Genomic DNA, 14,176 nt, shown 5'->3' with positions numbered 1-14,176 from the left:
TTTGGCAGGTGCAAAGATATTTACAGGATTATGCCAATCACTATACAAAACTGGTTGCAAAGGTGAATGTACTGGAAAAGTCCTAACAGGTTAGGGACTTTTAAGAGAACACAAGCTTAAAACTTTAGGTATAGCTGATGGAGGTAGCTCCAAGTCTAGGCAATTGTGGACTGCATCAACAGGGACTAATATTTAAGATTTGGAGTTATGTCTGCGGATTGGGACTCCCCAAATAATGTTAGGGTACAATCCTTAGCTAACTGTGCAGCCCCCGGGAAACCAAAGATGGACTGGGGAGGGCATGGAATCATATTTGTGGCCCTTGCTTTCTATGTCAGCCAACATGGCTGTAATTTTCCCCCCATAAACACAAGACATAGTAGCAGATAATCATTTCCTAGTTAAGACAGAGGTGGAAGTTACCCCTGAAGATGACAGGTAAGACTGCCAGGAGGGGGTAGGGGAAAGTGGGGAAAGTGGTCTGAGCTATTAGTGTCAGGTCCCTAAGAGAGTACACTGCAAGGCCCTCTGGAATTGTTAGAGCATTGCAAGCTGGCAAGGCACCTGGGAATTAAAATCTACCATCCTTAATATCCAAGTGAGGGATTGCCCAGAGAGATACTTACAAACCAATGACTGAGCAGCATGGGGTAATGCCATCTGTGTTCAGGTCACTATAAAGCAGCAGGTTGCCCAGGGGAGCATCTAGAGGATAGTTAAAGTGGTGCAAATACAAAGGAGATCGAGGGAAGGTAACAAAGTCTGCAAGCATAGTGGAAAAAAGGAGCATGCACACACAATGAGAACCCTGGAGAAGACGTGCTCAGGGGCAGTAGAGCAAAAGAGGCAGTGCAGCTGGAGTATAGGACTGCTAGCTTGCCAAACTCAAATGGCACAGCTCCCCTTGTTTCAGTCCGAGCTCTACAGGTTTACCCCTTAGCAAAAAAACTGAGCCAAAGTAAGCACCATCAGACTCAGAACAGAGTTCCACCAGACAGGTGAACTATGGTCTTGGACCTGTAAAGAGGTCTGTGACTGGCTCATGCATAACACACAGGTTTCTTGGGTGTTCAGCAGAGCCCAATGCTCAAGGACAGATTATAGGCATGGCCTGCCTGTAAGTTGGGTCTGGGTATGGCTTTTGTGGCAACTGAGAGCTAGAGAAAACGAAACCTTGATAAAAAATAAAGTAAAGGTTTTTCTTTCTTCAGAGGAGAAAGAACATTCATTCTCCCAGGAAACTAGCAAAAAAGCATGACGGGAGTGGGGGAGGTTAAATTGGCCACTCTTAAGCTTGTTTTCCAGTGTCCAATCTCCTGAAGACAGCAGCATAACTCAATGTACCTGAAATACGCCATCCTGTGTCCCTTAACACATGATTACAAAATGATAACTACAATATTCTGACATCTACTCTGGTGGCTTTCAACTAGCATCATATAAAGTTATAAGTCAATCTTCTGCATTAATTACTAGTCTGTGATTCTTTACAACAAAGCAGCAGTAGCATGTAAACCCTATTACTTGTCAAGTTCTCTGGAAGTTTGGTGTCTCTGAAAGGTCACAGTCCATAATGTTTTTGGTTTAGGCCACCTACCGACAACTATGCAGAAGGGGACTTTAAGATGAATGATACCATAAAAACTGGAATCCTACAGGAAATAATACCTTTAATCTTTTAACTATCATGAAGTTAAAGTGGTTGTTAAGCTACTATATTATATTTATACTGTCCCATCTGTTATATAATGATATGTGCCCCCGTGCCTGTGCTGTATAAAAAAAATGCTGACTTCTACCTTATCTCAGAGCGTCTCCCGGAGCTCACGTGACTCCTCGCCTCTCTTCTCTCCCTGGCTGACAGCTATAGTGGGAGGGGCAGAGAACTCCTGCTGGGAGGAGGGAATGAGTGAAGCAGAGAGCCGAGGAGTCGCGTGAGCGCTGGGAGACGCTCTGAGATAAGGTAGAAATCGTCATAGTTTTTATACAGCACAGGCACTGCGACACATATTATTATATAACATATGGGATAGTATTAATATAATATAGTTTTTTGTAGCGAGTGGAGGGGCGGGCAGTGTCTCAAGCTGACAGGCAGGGAGGGGAGGGGAAAGGACAGGGGAGAGCAGTGGATGACAGAGGCATGTAAACTGACCATGGTGTCAGGGTCAGCAGTCATGATAAACTGTGGTCAATTTACAGGGGGGGGGGAGGCAGAACCAGGCAGGATCAGCCAGGTATTTCAGGTTTTACAAGGGGGCAAATGACACAGCACAAGCACTGTACTGTTATTCATGCTACCCTAACATTTCATATTCCTGATATGCACCTGCTGTACCATGTACTTGTATGAGAAAGCATCCTGTTCTCTTTGTATTGCTTCATTTGTGTGAAATCCCTGGCAATCCTGCCAGTCCTCCTATTTTCCTATTAAAAACTGACCACATTAAGCAGGAGAACACACTGTGGTCAGTTCTCTAGCTGTGCTGCAAACTCAGCCTACTTTCCTCCAATGATCAGACTTGTCCTGACACACTCCTCCTGCTTAGCCTGTCACTGGAAAGCTCAGTGTACTGCTGCTTCGCCTCCCCCAGCTCTTTTGCAGCTGAGAACAATATATAAAAGGGAAAAAAGGCATTTATATATTTTTTTATATCTATACAAAAATGTTTTGCCTCTCATTGGCAGCTGACATGAGATGGAAGTCAAATGTTACAAAAAGATATGACTGCACAATGATGGCACCTAAGAGCCAAACATATAGCACATTATAAAGTGTATTTCCTGACAATATGATGGCAGCAAACAGTAACTCTAGGACTGGAAAATCCAACCAAATTACTTTGCTCTGAGCTCAGTCCACTGGGAATGTTAGCAGAGACAGCAATGTGGCAAAAGACCACACAGTCATCTTCTGATACTAATCATTAATTATGAATTTGTGATACTTCAAGTGATGGTAAAACTATGGCTCTTTAGCTCATTTTTGTGAATGCATTTCTAGCGTACAGGAAAACAGTGAAACACTGCAATTATGATGACCATGGGTCATATTGGACCCAAAATTTCCAAAAGCGAAGTGTCCACAAAACATAACAGCCTTCTTTATTGCCATAACATATCAGCCAGTCAGATTTCAGCTTTCTGTAGTCAAAAAAGTAAAACCCTTTCACAACCTTAGAATAATTAAATGAAGCATACAAGGAAAAAAATTAAAAGCACTAAAAACTGCTCAAAGTCAAGTAAGGCTTGGCCCCACCTGCTTTTGAGCCTCTGTACTGGCCAAGGAGGCTGCATTACAGCACCAATAGGAAAACTAAGAATGTGAAAAGTAAGCTGGATTTTTACTAAGAATTTACAGATTTGCAAGAATCTTCAGCTGTCTGTATCTCTAGATCCACTGGTTGTATTGATGTCTTTCTCCATATGCTCAATTTGAACTGCCTATGTTTGTGAATGTTTTTTTAGGAAATAATTCCTAAATTTTGTATGACCATGACAACCAATCTGAAGAAAACTTTCATTATGCTAACTATACTAGTTTACTGGAGTACAGCAGAAATTGCTTTATATGGATTAATGGACTTTGCACCACATTATTTAACAGACCTTTGATATCAGTGACAGTTCCAGACAAGTGCTCTATTGGACGTTTTCTAATTGAAAGAAAATGTATGAGCACCATGCCACATGTTGATCTGCAGAACTAACAGTCTCCAAAGAGTACCGTACTTTTAATGTTTCTTTGTTGTTTTGGTATGAGATCTCTTAAGAGTTTCTCAGAAGGATTAGTTAGAAACTTGTTTATCAGTAATTTTAAATATGACTTTTTGATGTTGTCTATCATGGAAACTTCACAGCTTATCGGAAAATAAAGTTTTGTATGAGTAGACAAACTATAAGGCTAATGCAGTTTTATATAGCACCTTTTATGAGTAGCAGCTTCTAGTTCAAAAATATCAAATTCCCAATCTTCTTCATTCTCCATTGCTTGTGCTATCCGCGGTGGGATGTCAGAAAGGGAGAGAGAGGAGATTAGGTGCCCAGAAGATGGATGGACATCTGTTCAAATAAAAAAAAAAACACAACATTTTGAAAATATTGAGCAATTTAGGCTACCCTCAGTATTTCGGTAAAGATAATTGTGAGTCTAAGATAACAAATCGGAGTAACTTACGTTTTGATGAGAATATGTACTCATTTCCTGAAAGTCTTCTTAAACCATCCTACAAAGGTAAACACAATAAAAAAAATCAGAAATTCTCATTTACTTTACACATAAATATACTGGCTTCACTGCTATTCATTTGGCTTTCAGATCTCTTGAAGTGCTGGGAAATTGTCCAGAAAGTTTCCAAATACAGAAAGGTCAGCCCATATATTTCCATTCTACTGTAGCCAATATCTTCTTTGAAATCAAAGAAAGAAGCAGAGAAGGCCTTTGAATCGAATTCTAGTAATGTATGTTTATTACCTGTCTTATGTTGTTGAACTGTCAGACAGGAATATGTGCATACTGACTGGTGTGAACTTTACCTGGTAAGGATCACTTTTAATCATCTGTGAATGTTGTAATTTGTCTTGGTCATGGTATAGCTAGTAGAAGTCACATTCATATGGATTTGTTCAGTAATTGCATAAAAAGGGCATACATTCCAGAGATAAATCAATAATTCTACCCCGTTACAAAATACTGGCTTGGCCTCAGCTTGAATAGTTAGCTTAGTTTTGGTTATTAGTCCTCAGGAAGTCCTCAGCCGCTGCTTCCAATTTGGCATCCATGCAGATATGGGTGCATGGCCCCAAACGCACACTTTCTGTTTTAATTAACATAAATGGGACTGTGTGCATGAAACACCGGTGTATTTGAATGTGGGTAAACATGTTCCTCGCACAGGCGTATGCTGTAGAACGCCTATGTGAACAAGCTCTTACAGTAAGGTCCCAAAAGAGGACACATGGTCACAGCTTGTGAGGTTACAAGAAAAGGAGGTTTAACTGTAGAATGAGGGTTTTTTAGAGCAGTAAAATGTGGAACTCCTTCCCCAGGAAGATAGATTATATACATGTACAAGCTGTTAGTATTTGAGCACAGAGATATCTTTTTTCTGTTGTGTTGCGGGTCAGTGGCCAGACTTGAACCTAGTAGCTCTCCCCCACTTTGTGTCTGTTTGCCCTATGTCAGCATTGTGCACACAGTATCATTTGCAGAGCAGAGTAGGACTGGCCAGAGAGGGATTACGTTGACGCAGCTGGCCAGCTTCAACATGTAATGCATTGTATGTGAATTGAAAATCCCTGTTTTTTTATTGCAAAGTTTGCTAGAAAGGGTACTATATATAGCAGAGGAAACAACCAGAATTTTTAGTGTTAACATGTGCTCGTACCCCTTTAGCGCCTCATAAATTGTATACAAGTTATGGGATTAGAGCACAGGTATATCATGTTTTTGTTTCTTTCTCTCCCAGGAAGTGGTACTAGCTGAAACTGTTGACAACTTCAAAAAACTTCCTTGGGAAGCAGAATATACAGTGCCATAGTAATTGTTAGAGATGAAAATCACACACACATATGAGCTGGAAATAATGGACCTGTGTCTTTTTTAAACATTATAAATTATGTAACTATGTAAGTTGCTCACATAGTTTAGATGAATATTGGGAACATATGCCACCATTTATATCTACATAGGCAACTCATCTAGAACAGGGTGCTTTCAGAACTTTTTACACATCTGCAGTCATGCTTCTAACAGGGTTCATACACATTTTTACCAATAAAATTCCATGACTTTTCCATGACTTCACGTAAATATTCATGACCTAAAGTTTCATGAAATCTATATGTATACATGTTAAATAAGAAGAAAATCCATGTCACACCCAGCATATTTATACTAAAATAAATAATCTTTGTAGTGTACATGGGGAAAAAGCTTCAGTTTAGGCAGTCATGATGGAGGTGCTCCCGGACTGGTATGGATGGCACAGTCAGATGCACAAAATGCAGCGCTTACTCTTTAGGCCCAAGCCACAGTCATGATGGAGGTGCAGGTGGACTGGTATGGATGGCACAGATGCACAAATGTGGCACTTACTCTTGTCTATACTCAGGGGTCAAGTCCTGGGAAAAAAAGTGTGGGGCTGTGGACATGATACAGGAGGTGGTCAAAGGCTGCGGACATGATACAGAAGATGGTCAGAGACTGCGGACATGATACAAGAGATGGTCAGAGACTGCGGACATGATACAAGAGATGGTCAGAGACTACGGACATGATACAAGAGATGGTCAGAGACTGCGGACATGATACAAGAGATGGTCAGAGACTGCGGACATGATACAAGAGATGGTCAGAGACTGCGGACATGATACAAGAGATGGTCAGAGAGTGCGGACATGATACAAGAGATGGTCAGAGAGTGCGGACATGATACAAGAGATGGTCAGAGAGTGCGGACATGATACAAGAGATGGTCAGAGACTGCGGACATGATGCAAGAGATGGTCAAGAACTGCGGACATGATACAAGAGATGGTCAGAGACTGCGGACATGATACAAGAGATGGTCAGAGACTGCGGACATGATACAAGAGATGGTCAGAGTCTGTGGACATGATACAGGAGATGGTCAGAGACGGTGGACATGATACAGGAGATGGTCAGAGAGTGTGGACATGATACAAGAGATGGTCAGAGAGTGTGGACATGATACAAGAGATGGTCAGAGACTGCGGACATGATGCAAGAGATGGTCAAGAACTGCGGACATGATAGAAGAGCACTAGGGAAGCCGGAGAGCACAGGGGAAGCAGAGAGCACTGGAGGTGCTGAATGGCACGGAGGGGGGGGGGGAAATGGAGAGAATTAAGGGGGGGTTTGGAAAGCATTGCAGGGGGGTTGGAAGGCGCAGGGGGGTGGAAGCAGGGAAAACCAGGGGGATGGAGAGCACAGGGGGATGGGGGGAACTGGAGAGCACTGTCTGGGGGGGAACTGAGGGGGCTAAAGAGCACTGTGGGGGCGTTAATAGCACCAGGGGGGTTATTAGCACTGAAGGGAGGCTAAAGAGCACGGGGGGGGGGCTAAAGAGCACTGAGGGGGGCCAGCAAAGGAAGTTGTATAGGAGGGGGATGGGGCAGCTGCATATAGATGAAGTGAACTTTCCATATTACTAGTGCAGCTTCTGAGAGGAGGAGTAACAACATTCAGCGACATGAGGCATGAGGAATAAATATGGAAAGTTCAATTCATCTCTATGCAGCTGCCCCTTCCCATCCCCCTCCCATCCAACACACAAAAAGAGATTTCTCAGGCACTGACCTTCTTCCTGCAGCTGCTTTCTAGGAAGTTCTTCACACTGAGATGCGGACACCGGCCTGACACCCATCAGTGCGGCGATGCGGGCAGCCCGGAGGACACCTGCCTGACATCCTCCCAGTGCGGCGATGCGGGCGGCCCTTCAGACACCCCCCATTGCGGCGATGCGGGCGGCCCTTCAGACACCCCCAGTGCAGCGATCCCAGTGGCCCGGCTGACATCTCCACCCAGTGCGGCGATCCCAGTGGCCCAGCTGACATCCCCACCCAGTGCGGCGATCCCAGTGGCCCGGCTGACATCCCCACCCAGTGCGGCGATCCCAGTGGCCCGTCTGACATCCCCCAGTGCGCGCGCCTCCCCCGCCTGCTGGTACGTTTGTACTTCTCCTGTGGATCACAAGAGTGCAGTTTGTTCTGCACTCCTGTGACCCCTTTCGGCAGACAGTCCACTATCGGCTAATGTCACAGAGCTGATCCAGGCTCAGGAAAGATCGCGACCATATGGTCAGGACCTGCCCACGTATCTCGACCGGCACCCGTCTCAGCCTCTCAGCGAGCCGCTGAGAGCTTGAGCTGGCCGCTGCTGCAGCCTTCACAGCCCAGCGCTCCATTGAGCACGGGGGGGGAAGAGCAGAACTGACAGTCACCGGTGCTCTGCTCACGGAGCTGTGAGAACTGATCGATTGGCGGTGTTAGATCGCACGGTTCTCATTGTTAGAGCCGGGGGGGGGGGGGGCTGAATCCAGCTAGTGTCTGTAAGTATGATTCTACAAAAAAAAAAAACAAATAAACTCATACTTCTCTTTTAAACAGTAACCATTTGCGCGCACACATTTCCTGACACAATGATAAACTGATTAAAGGGCTGAGATAAGTTCTTGACAATCCTTAGACCCAAGGAAGCCACTTGGACGAGTGGGGAAACATCCAGTTGATCGTGACTAACTACAATAATATTGGTCTATAACAGGCATCGTGGCTTATAACCACTACAAATTAAATAAGGGGATCATTTTAGGAAACCAATATAGAGCATTTTTATTTTTGTAGTACAGGCCTGTACAAATGTAAGAGAATTAAGAAAACTTCAAATATGTTGAGGATGTTAGAGTCGTTTCATGTATTAGTGAAGATATTTTTCTGCTGCTATATATTAAAGCTGAACTCAAGGTATAATTTAGCGTGGACCAATGTAAGTATATACAGTATATTCCATATACCTGAGGGACTGCAGTATACATATTCCATACCTGTGAGAAACTAAGGTATGAGATATTAATATTTACTTTGTACAAAGTTGAACCAATGTAAGTATAAAAAACATCTCTTGTTGTGCCAAATGTTGAGCTAGAAACTAGATACAGTTGAACCATGTAAAGTACCATGCACCACTTTACTATGGCTATTCTACAAAAGACTGGGATGAGGGTTTATATCCGCTGCTTGGACTAATTTAAGTATCCAATAAAGATCATATTTAGACTTCAGCTTTAATGGAAAAAGTGCACTGCTATTAATTTGTTTACTAATGTAGCAGCCTTGTATTTTCCTTTTCTCCAAGGTTTCCCATAGCTGTGTTCTTTTTTAATGTGCTACAAAATATTGATTTTTGAGAGCATTTTCTGTATAATAAATGGAAGAAGGAAAATGTCATTCAAATGTCCTCTTCCTCATTCAAAGCCAGCCACCCATTCATAAATAAAAAATAAAAAAATGCAGCAATATGCTTCCACCGTAAGGTTTCAAATGCCCAGTTCAAGAAAAACATGGATGATTCTCTCTTGTGGCATGTCATCAGAAAATAAATAGGTGGACTGTTGCTGTGGACATCTCCCTCAATGCATAACATTAATTTTATCAGAAGAATGACTTCTAACATGGACAGCCACACAGAGCAGGATGTGGGGAAGACAGATGTGCCTTGATGTCAGGACTTTCTCCGCATACTTCCTGAATGCTGGCAGTGACATGTAAATAGCAACACTGCCAATCCGTTAACCCTTGGAAAGGCATATGACCAGGATGGAGAATTTACTTTAAATACGTACTATACAGTAAGATTATAGTGAAAAAACTATCAGCGCAAGACTAAGTGAAATTCAAATGTGTATAAAATGTGCTAGAATAAATCAATATATAAATCCGGCTGCATACACAAATTGTGTCCACACCTCACAACAAAAACATAAAAATCAAAAAACGTGCTGCGCCAGAAGTGCACAAAAATAATTAGTGATTACATGAATCAACAAGTGTTATCAACAAAATATGGTGTCCATCATATGTGCTCTGATGAAACATAAATGTTCATATAAAGTGCTCCAAAGTAATGATTAGTATATCCAGGTGATGACAGGACAGCCTCAATCCCTTGTGAATCAAGCAGGAACCACCAGTGTGTGAACTCCCTCCACCAGTAAGATTGGCCTCTCACCTTGATACCAGACCCAAACGGGCCAGCATGAGCATATCAGGGGATAAACAGACTATCACAGGTAACCTCTCCAGCCTTCACCTCCGGGGGTCGCCAGGACATAAAATAAAGATAAAGCAAAGATCTAGTGCTCTCTGAATGTAAATAATGAGCTTTTATTGAGCATAAAGGGGTAACTCACATTTGTTGGGCACTCAGCCGTGCCTGCTATTATGGCATTCAGTGTTGGAGAGTAGCACCCGAGCGATCGGCGTCAGGCACGCAGGCTCCGCCTCCCTATACGCGTTACGCCTGGAGCGTGGGCTCCGTTTGGCTTAAAATGCGCTTATTGGGATTTTTTTTAACAAAAATATATAGCAGAATATAAATTGGCCGAAAAAAAAGAAAACATTAGATTTTTACTTTTTTTTTTTGGGGGGGGGGAATGACCCCTACCGAAGAAGCCAAACGGAGCCAAATGGAGTACCGTATTTAGGTCCCAAAATAAGTGGTTCTTTCCCCTGATTATCTTGTGTTCAAAGCTCTAATATGATCAAGGGCACTTCATTTACACATCCCCATACAGGGAAAACTATTGACATTAAAGGATTTTACACATGTCAGAGTACATATGTGGTTTATATCCTAAAATGTCCATGTGGGTTATATTATGTGGGGGAGACCACCCAAAAAATTAAGGACATTAAGGACAGGGCATCTCAAGATAAATCCTCTATTTGTTCCCCACAGTCTGAATTACCAGTTGCTAAGCATTTTAGACAGTGTGGTCACACTGTAGCTCAATTAAGATAGATTATAGTAATTGATCACATACCACGACTGAAGAGAGGGGGAAATAGGGAGTTAGGCTCCTTTCACACGGAGCGGACCGTATTGCGATCCGCTTCGGCACTTTTTTTTTTTTTTTTCACGGACACGGATGACATTTGTGTCATCTGGTCCGTAAGTCTGCATATCATCCCATCCGTTTGCGGAAGATATACGGACATAATGCATGTCTATGGGATTGCGGATGTCAGCAGATGACACCGCTGACGTACGATTTTGCGTCCTTTCCATTTTTTAAACGGAAGAAAAAATAGGGTTCTGTTCCGTTCCAAAAAATGAAACAGAACTGAAAGGATGCAAATCGGAAGTCAGCGGATGGTCATCCGCTGACATCCGCAATCCCATTGACATGCATTATGTCCGTATATCACCCGCAAACGGATGGGGTGATATACGGGCATACAGAACGCCCGTGTGAAAGGGGCCTAAAAGTTACAACAGAGGCAAGTAAATTGGATTTCACGACTTAATACTATTTATCCTAGAGGTTTGAAGAAGAATTATGATTTACACCTTTTTTTGTAAATATTTGTTTCTTTTTCTCAGATGTGTATATGGATATCCAGTAACATAATGTCCTTAATTTTTTACTGTTGACGGAGGCTCTGTTGGAGAGGTTCCTTCACTACCTTCTGGTAAAATCCAGGGCAAGTCTCTCTAAGGCTAGCTTTAAACTAGCCCATGCTCTGAAATATCTGTGATATAAGGTGGATTGCATTTCAGTATGTGACTAAGCAGCCACTGTCAGGTGTTCAGGAGTCAATTCTGCCACCTCCTGAATGCCTGTTTTTTTTTTGCAAATGCCAATTTACAAGGGGCTAAGCATTTGGTTTGTGGCATGGCCCCATTGACTTGATTGGCCCAGTATGACAGATGGTGCCACCTGTCAACTCTACATGTTGCATTAAGTTTGCCTCAACCGCGATGAGGCACGTGATCAGCGTTCCCCAGGCTAAATTTTACACTTTAGGCAGGCGGGCGGTCAGGGAGCCCGTATGAAAGAGGCCTATGAGAAGCACAGATAGAAGTAAACATTTCTTTTGTGTTAAAAAGGAGAAAGCTAGAACCAATGTCTGCTTTTTATTGCTGTCTGCTTTCCTGGTGCAGATTTGACCTCATTTCATGTCTAGTAAATGTTTGTCACCAGAACAGAAAGTGAGGTCTCTTTAACAGAGTTCCAATATAACAGGGGTCCTAACCTTTTCCCCATTCTATCCGAAATTAAAATAAAAAAAGTTTTGGGTATAGATGCACTTCACATGGTCAAATGGTGTGTAGCATTGGCCCTTCTGAATATCTTTTTTTTTTTCTTTTTTTTTAAAATAAAGCAATCAGGATTGCTTTATTAAAGGAGAATATAGCAAGTTTTACATGGAAAGGGCCCTTCTGAATATCTTTAGTTACTCAGAAATTACACATTTTAGAGCTTGGAGATAGCGGTCTGCAATTTGTAGTCATACAGTTCTCATGACACTTTGACACCACTGTATAATATTTAGCCATATTCAATAAGGTGTGTTTGATCTTAAGTCCATTTTTTTCAATCCAGAACTGCTATCAAGCAATTAGGATTTGGGAGAAAGAGAGATTAAGAGAAAGTACTTTTCACTGAATAAGGCTGATGGTTTGAATTCATTTGTTGGAATGACATCTCCATACTTATGTTGCAAGATATAGGAGCCGACTTACTGTCATCAAACCCCCAACCAGGTCATTGGTGTGAGGATCTTCATCCTTGGTTCCAAGCTGCGGAGAATACAGTTCTGTTGTTCTTAATATCTCCAAGACTCGGTCCAAAGCTTCTGCCACTGGCATTGGGCTGTTTTCTTGTGCAGAATTGATGATATTTATTACCTAATAGAAAATATGGAAAATAATTGCTTATAAAATTGCGACAACATTGTAAACTACACATTTAGTAAAGATTTTGCAATAGTTGAGTAAGTCGACCTAGAAACATTTTTATTTGGACATAAACACAAATGCAAACTATCCTAACTTCCTAAGCCTTTTTTCAGCTGGCACAGAATAAAGTGAAATATATCTTTAATTCACCCAAGCGCATTTTAACATGTTCTGATACCTAACAGAGAGGCTTTGGCCTTGCTATAAGACGGCCCCCCCCGCCCCCCTCCTCCTCTGGCCTTCTAGCAATAAAAGCGTCGGGCTGTGGTATTATGGCACATGTCCCACAACAGTATCCAGAGCCATTTAAAGCACATGAAGAATTGCAGCAGTTTTAAATAACCTGCTGGCCTATATATGGTTAAGTCTCCCAGTGCTCAGACACTGGACCTTCAGGTCTCTGATATAGCAGTTGCAGACTTATTTGCAGTCGCTTTGCCCACCCTTCCTCTCTTCTTGCACAATCGTGTAAGACTTTGTATTATGTAAACCCATTAAAAAAATACAAAGTGTACTGTGAATGAACAGCAGAGGGGTGTGGCGGACAGACGGGCTGCTGAGCGCCAGGATTATATCTGTAGCTGTACTCCCGATGCAAAATATAAATGTTAATAGTAAATAAAAGAGATACGTCCACTAGGTGGCATTCACCTTGTTTAACTTAAAGTAGAACTTTACTCCCAAAAGGGAGTTTGTCCCTATTAAAGCCACCCCCCCCCCCTCCCCGTCACCCCAGGCAGAGTGACATGTTCCTGGTTCTGCAGCCTCTTGGGTTACTGCACTCCAGGCAGAGTGACATGTTCCTGGTCCTGCAGCCTCTCAGGTTACTTACATCACATTTCTCCAAAGGCTGCATGATTAGGCACATAGAGGGGCCAAAGGTGGAGCTGTGGGTGGGGTGTAGGGTGGACCTAGTGTGTCATCAGCAGCTGACTGCCTGCATCTGGAAAAGGCAGCCATCTGAAAAGTAGCAAGGTGAGGGTGTTGGACCCCAATGCTTATCACCCAAAAAGTGGATTGCATCAGGACAATCAGTATGTGTTTTGAAGAGAATACAGCACTACATAAAAGGGAAAAAAGAAAACAACATGGGGGTGAGAGATGATGATCTCTCTAACCAATTATGAGCCACCAGATTTTTAGAAATGCTGCAATTCCTGGAGTTCTGCTTTAACATTACTGTTTCTCTTTTGCCCATTTGCAATGCCTCAACCTACATACTGTATCTAGAAAATCCTGATTTATCAAACAAGAGAACAGACTATGACATTGTGTAAAACAGAAAGCCAAAGAGATCTATATTTATAAGAGTTCAAATTGTTAGCTCTTTTTCCTTTTTGATTTGTGGAACTAAAATGACGATTGTATTTGTTCACTCTTAGTTACAGATTTGCACTGAAGACATTTTATAAGGACACATTGTTAAACAAGCCCAAGGGTATAGATCGGAAAGTCACAAGGGATAAGCCTGAATTTTAACATAAGTCCATGGATAGCCCTAAATATAGATGGTAATGTAGAAATTAATGGAAAACATTCAGAAAAAGGTCAGATGCAAGTGTAGTGCCTATGGTATTCATACCACAAGGGCATACTTTTATCTTCCATGAAACTAGCAAACATTTGGAGTAAAAAGGGACCTTATTATTCTTGAGTGCAGTAACCCAAAGCAACCAATCAGACTCCATACTG

General features: G+C 42.3%; 1 protein-coding gene across 3 annotated transcripts in view; it reads right to left on the bottom strand.

Moving 5' to 3' along the window:
• Positions 1-14,176, bottom strand: part of PDE8A (phosphodiesterase 8A) — a 461,419-nt gene that overhangs the window by 24,840 nt on the left and 422,403 nt on the right. For all 3 annotated transcript variants that reach the window (XM_082254023.1, XM_082254021.1, XM_082254022.1), the window contains exons 14-16: positions 12,269-12,433; positions 4,178-4,226; positions 3,927-4,062 (exon numbers count right to left, since the gene is read on the bottom strand). In XM_082254023.1, coding sequence (XP_082110149.1) covers positions 3,927-4,062; positions 4,178-4,226; positions 12,269-12,433 — 350 coding nt within the window. The remainder of the gene's footprint in view (positions 1-3,926; positions 4,063-4,177; positions 4,227-12,268; positions 12,434-14,176) is intronic.

Source organism: Pelophylax lessonae (assembly GCF_965119305.1).
Source record: "Pelophylax lessonae genome assembly, chromosome: 4".
Classification (NCBI taxonomy): Eukaryota; Metazoa; Chordata; class Amphibia; order Anura; family Ranidae; genus Pelophylax; species Pelophylax lessonae.
The sequence above is the reverse complement of the archived record's forward strand: the minus strand, read 5'-3'. Positions and strand labels throughout refer to the sequence as shown.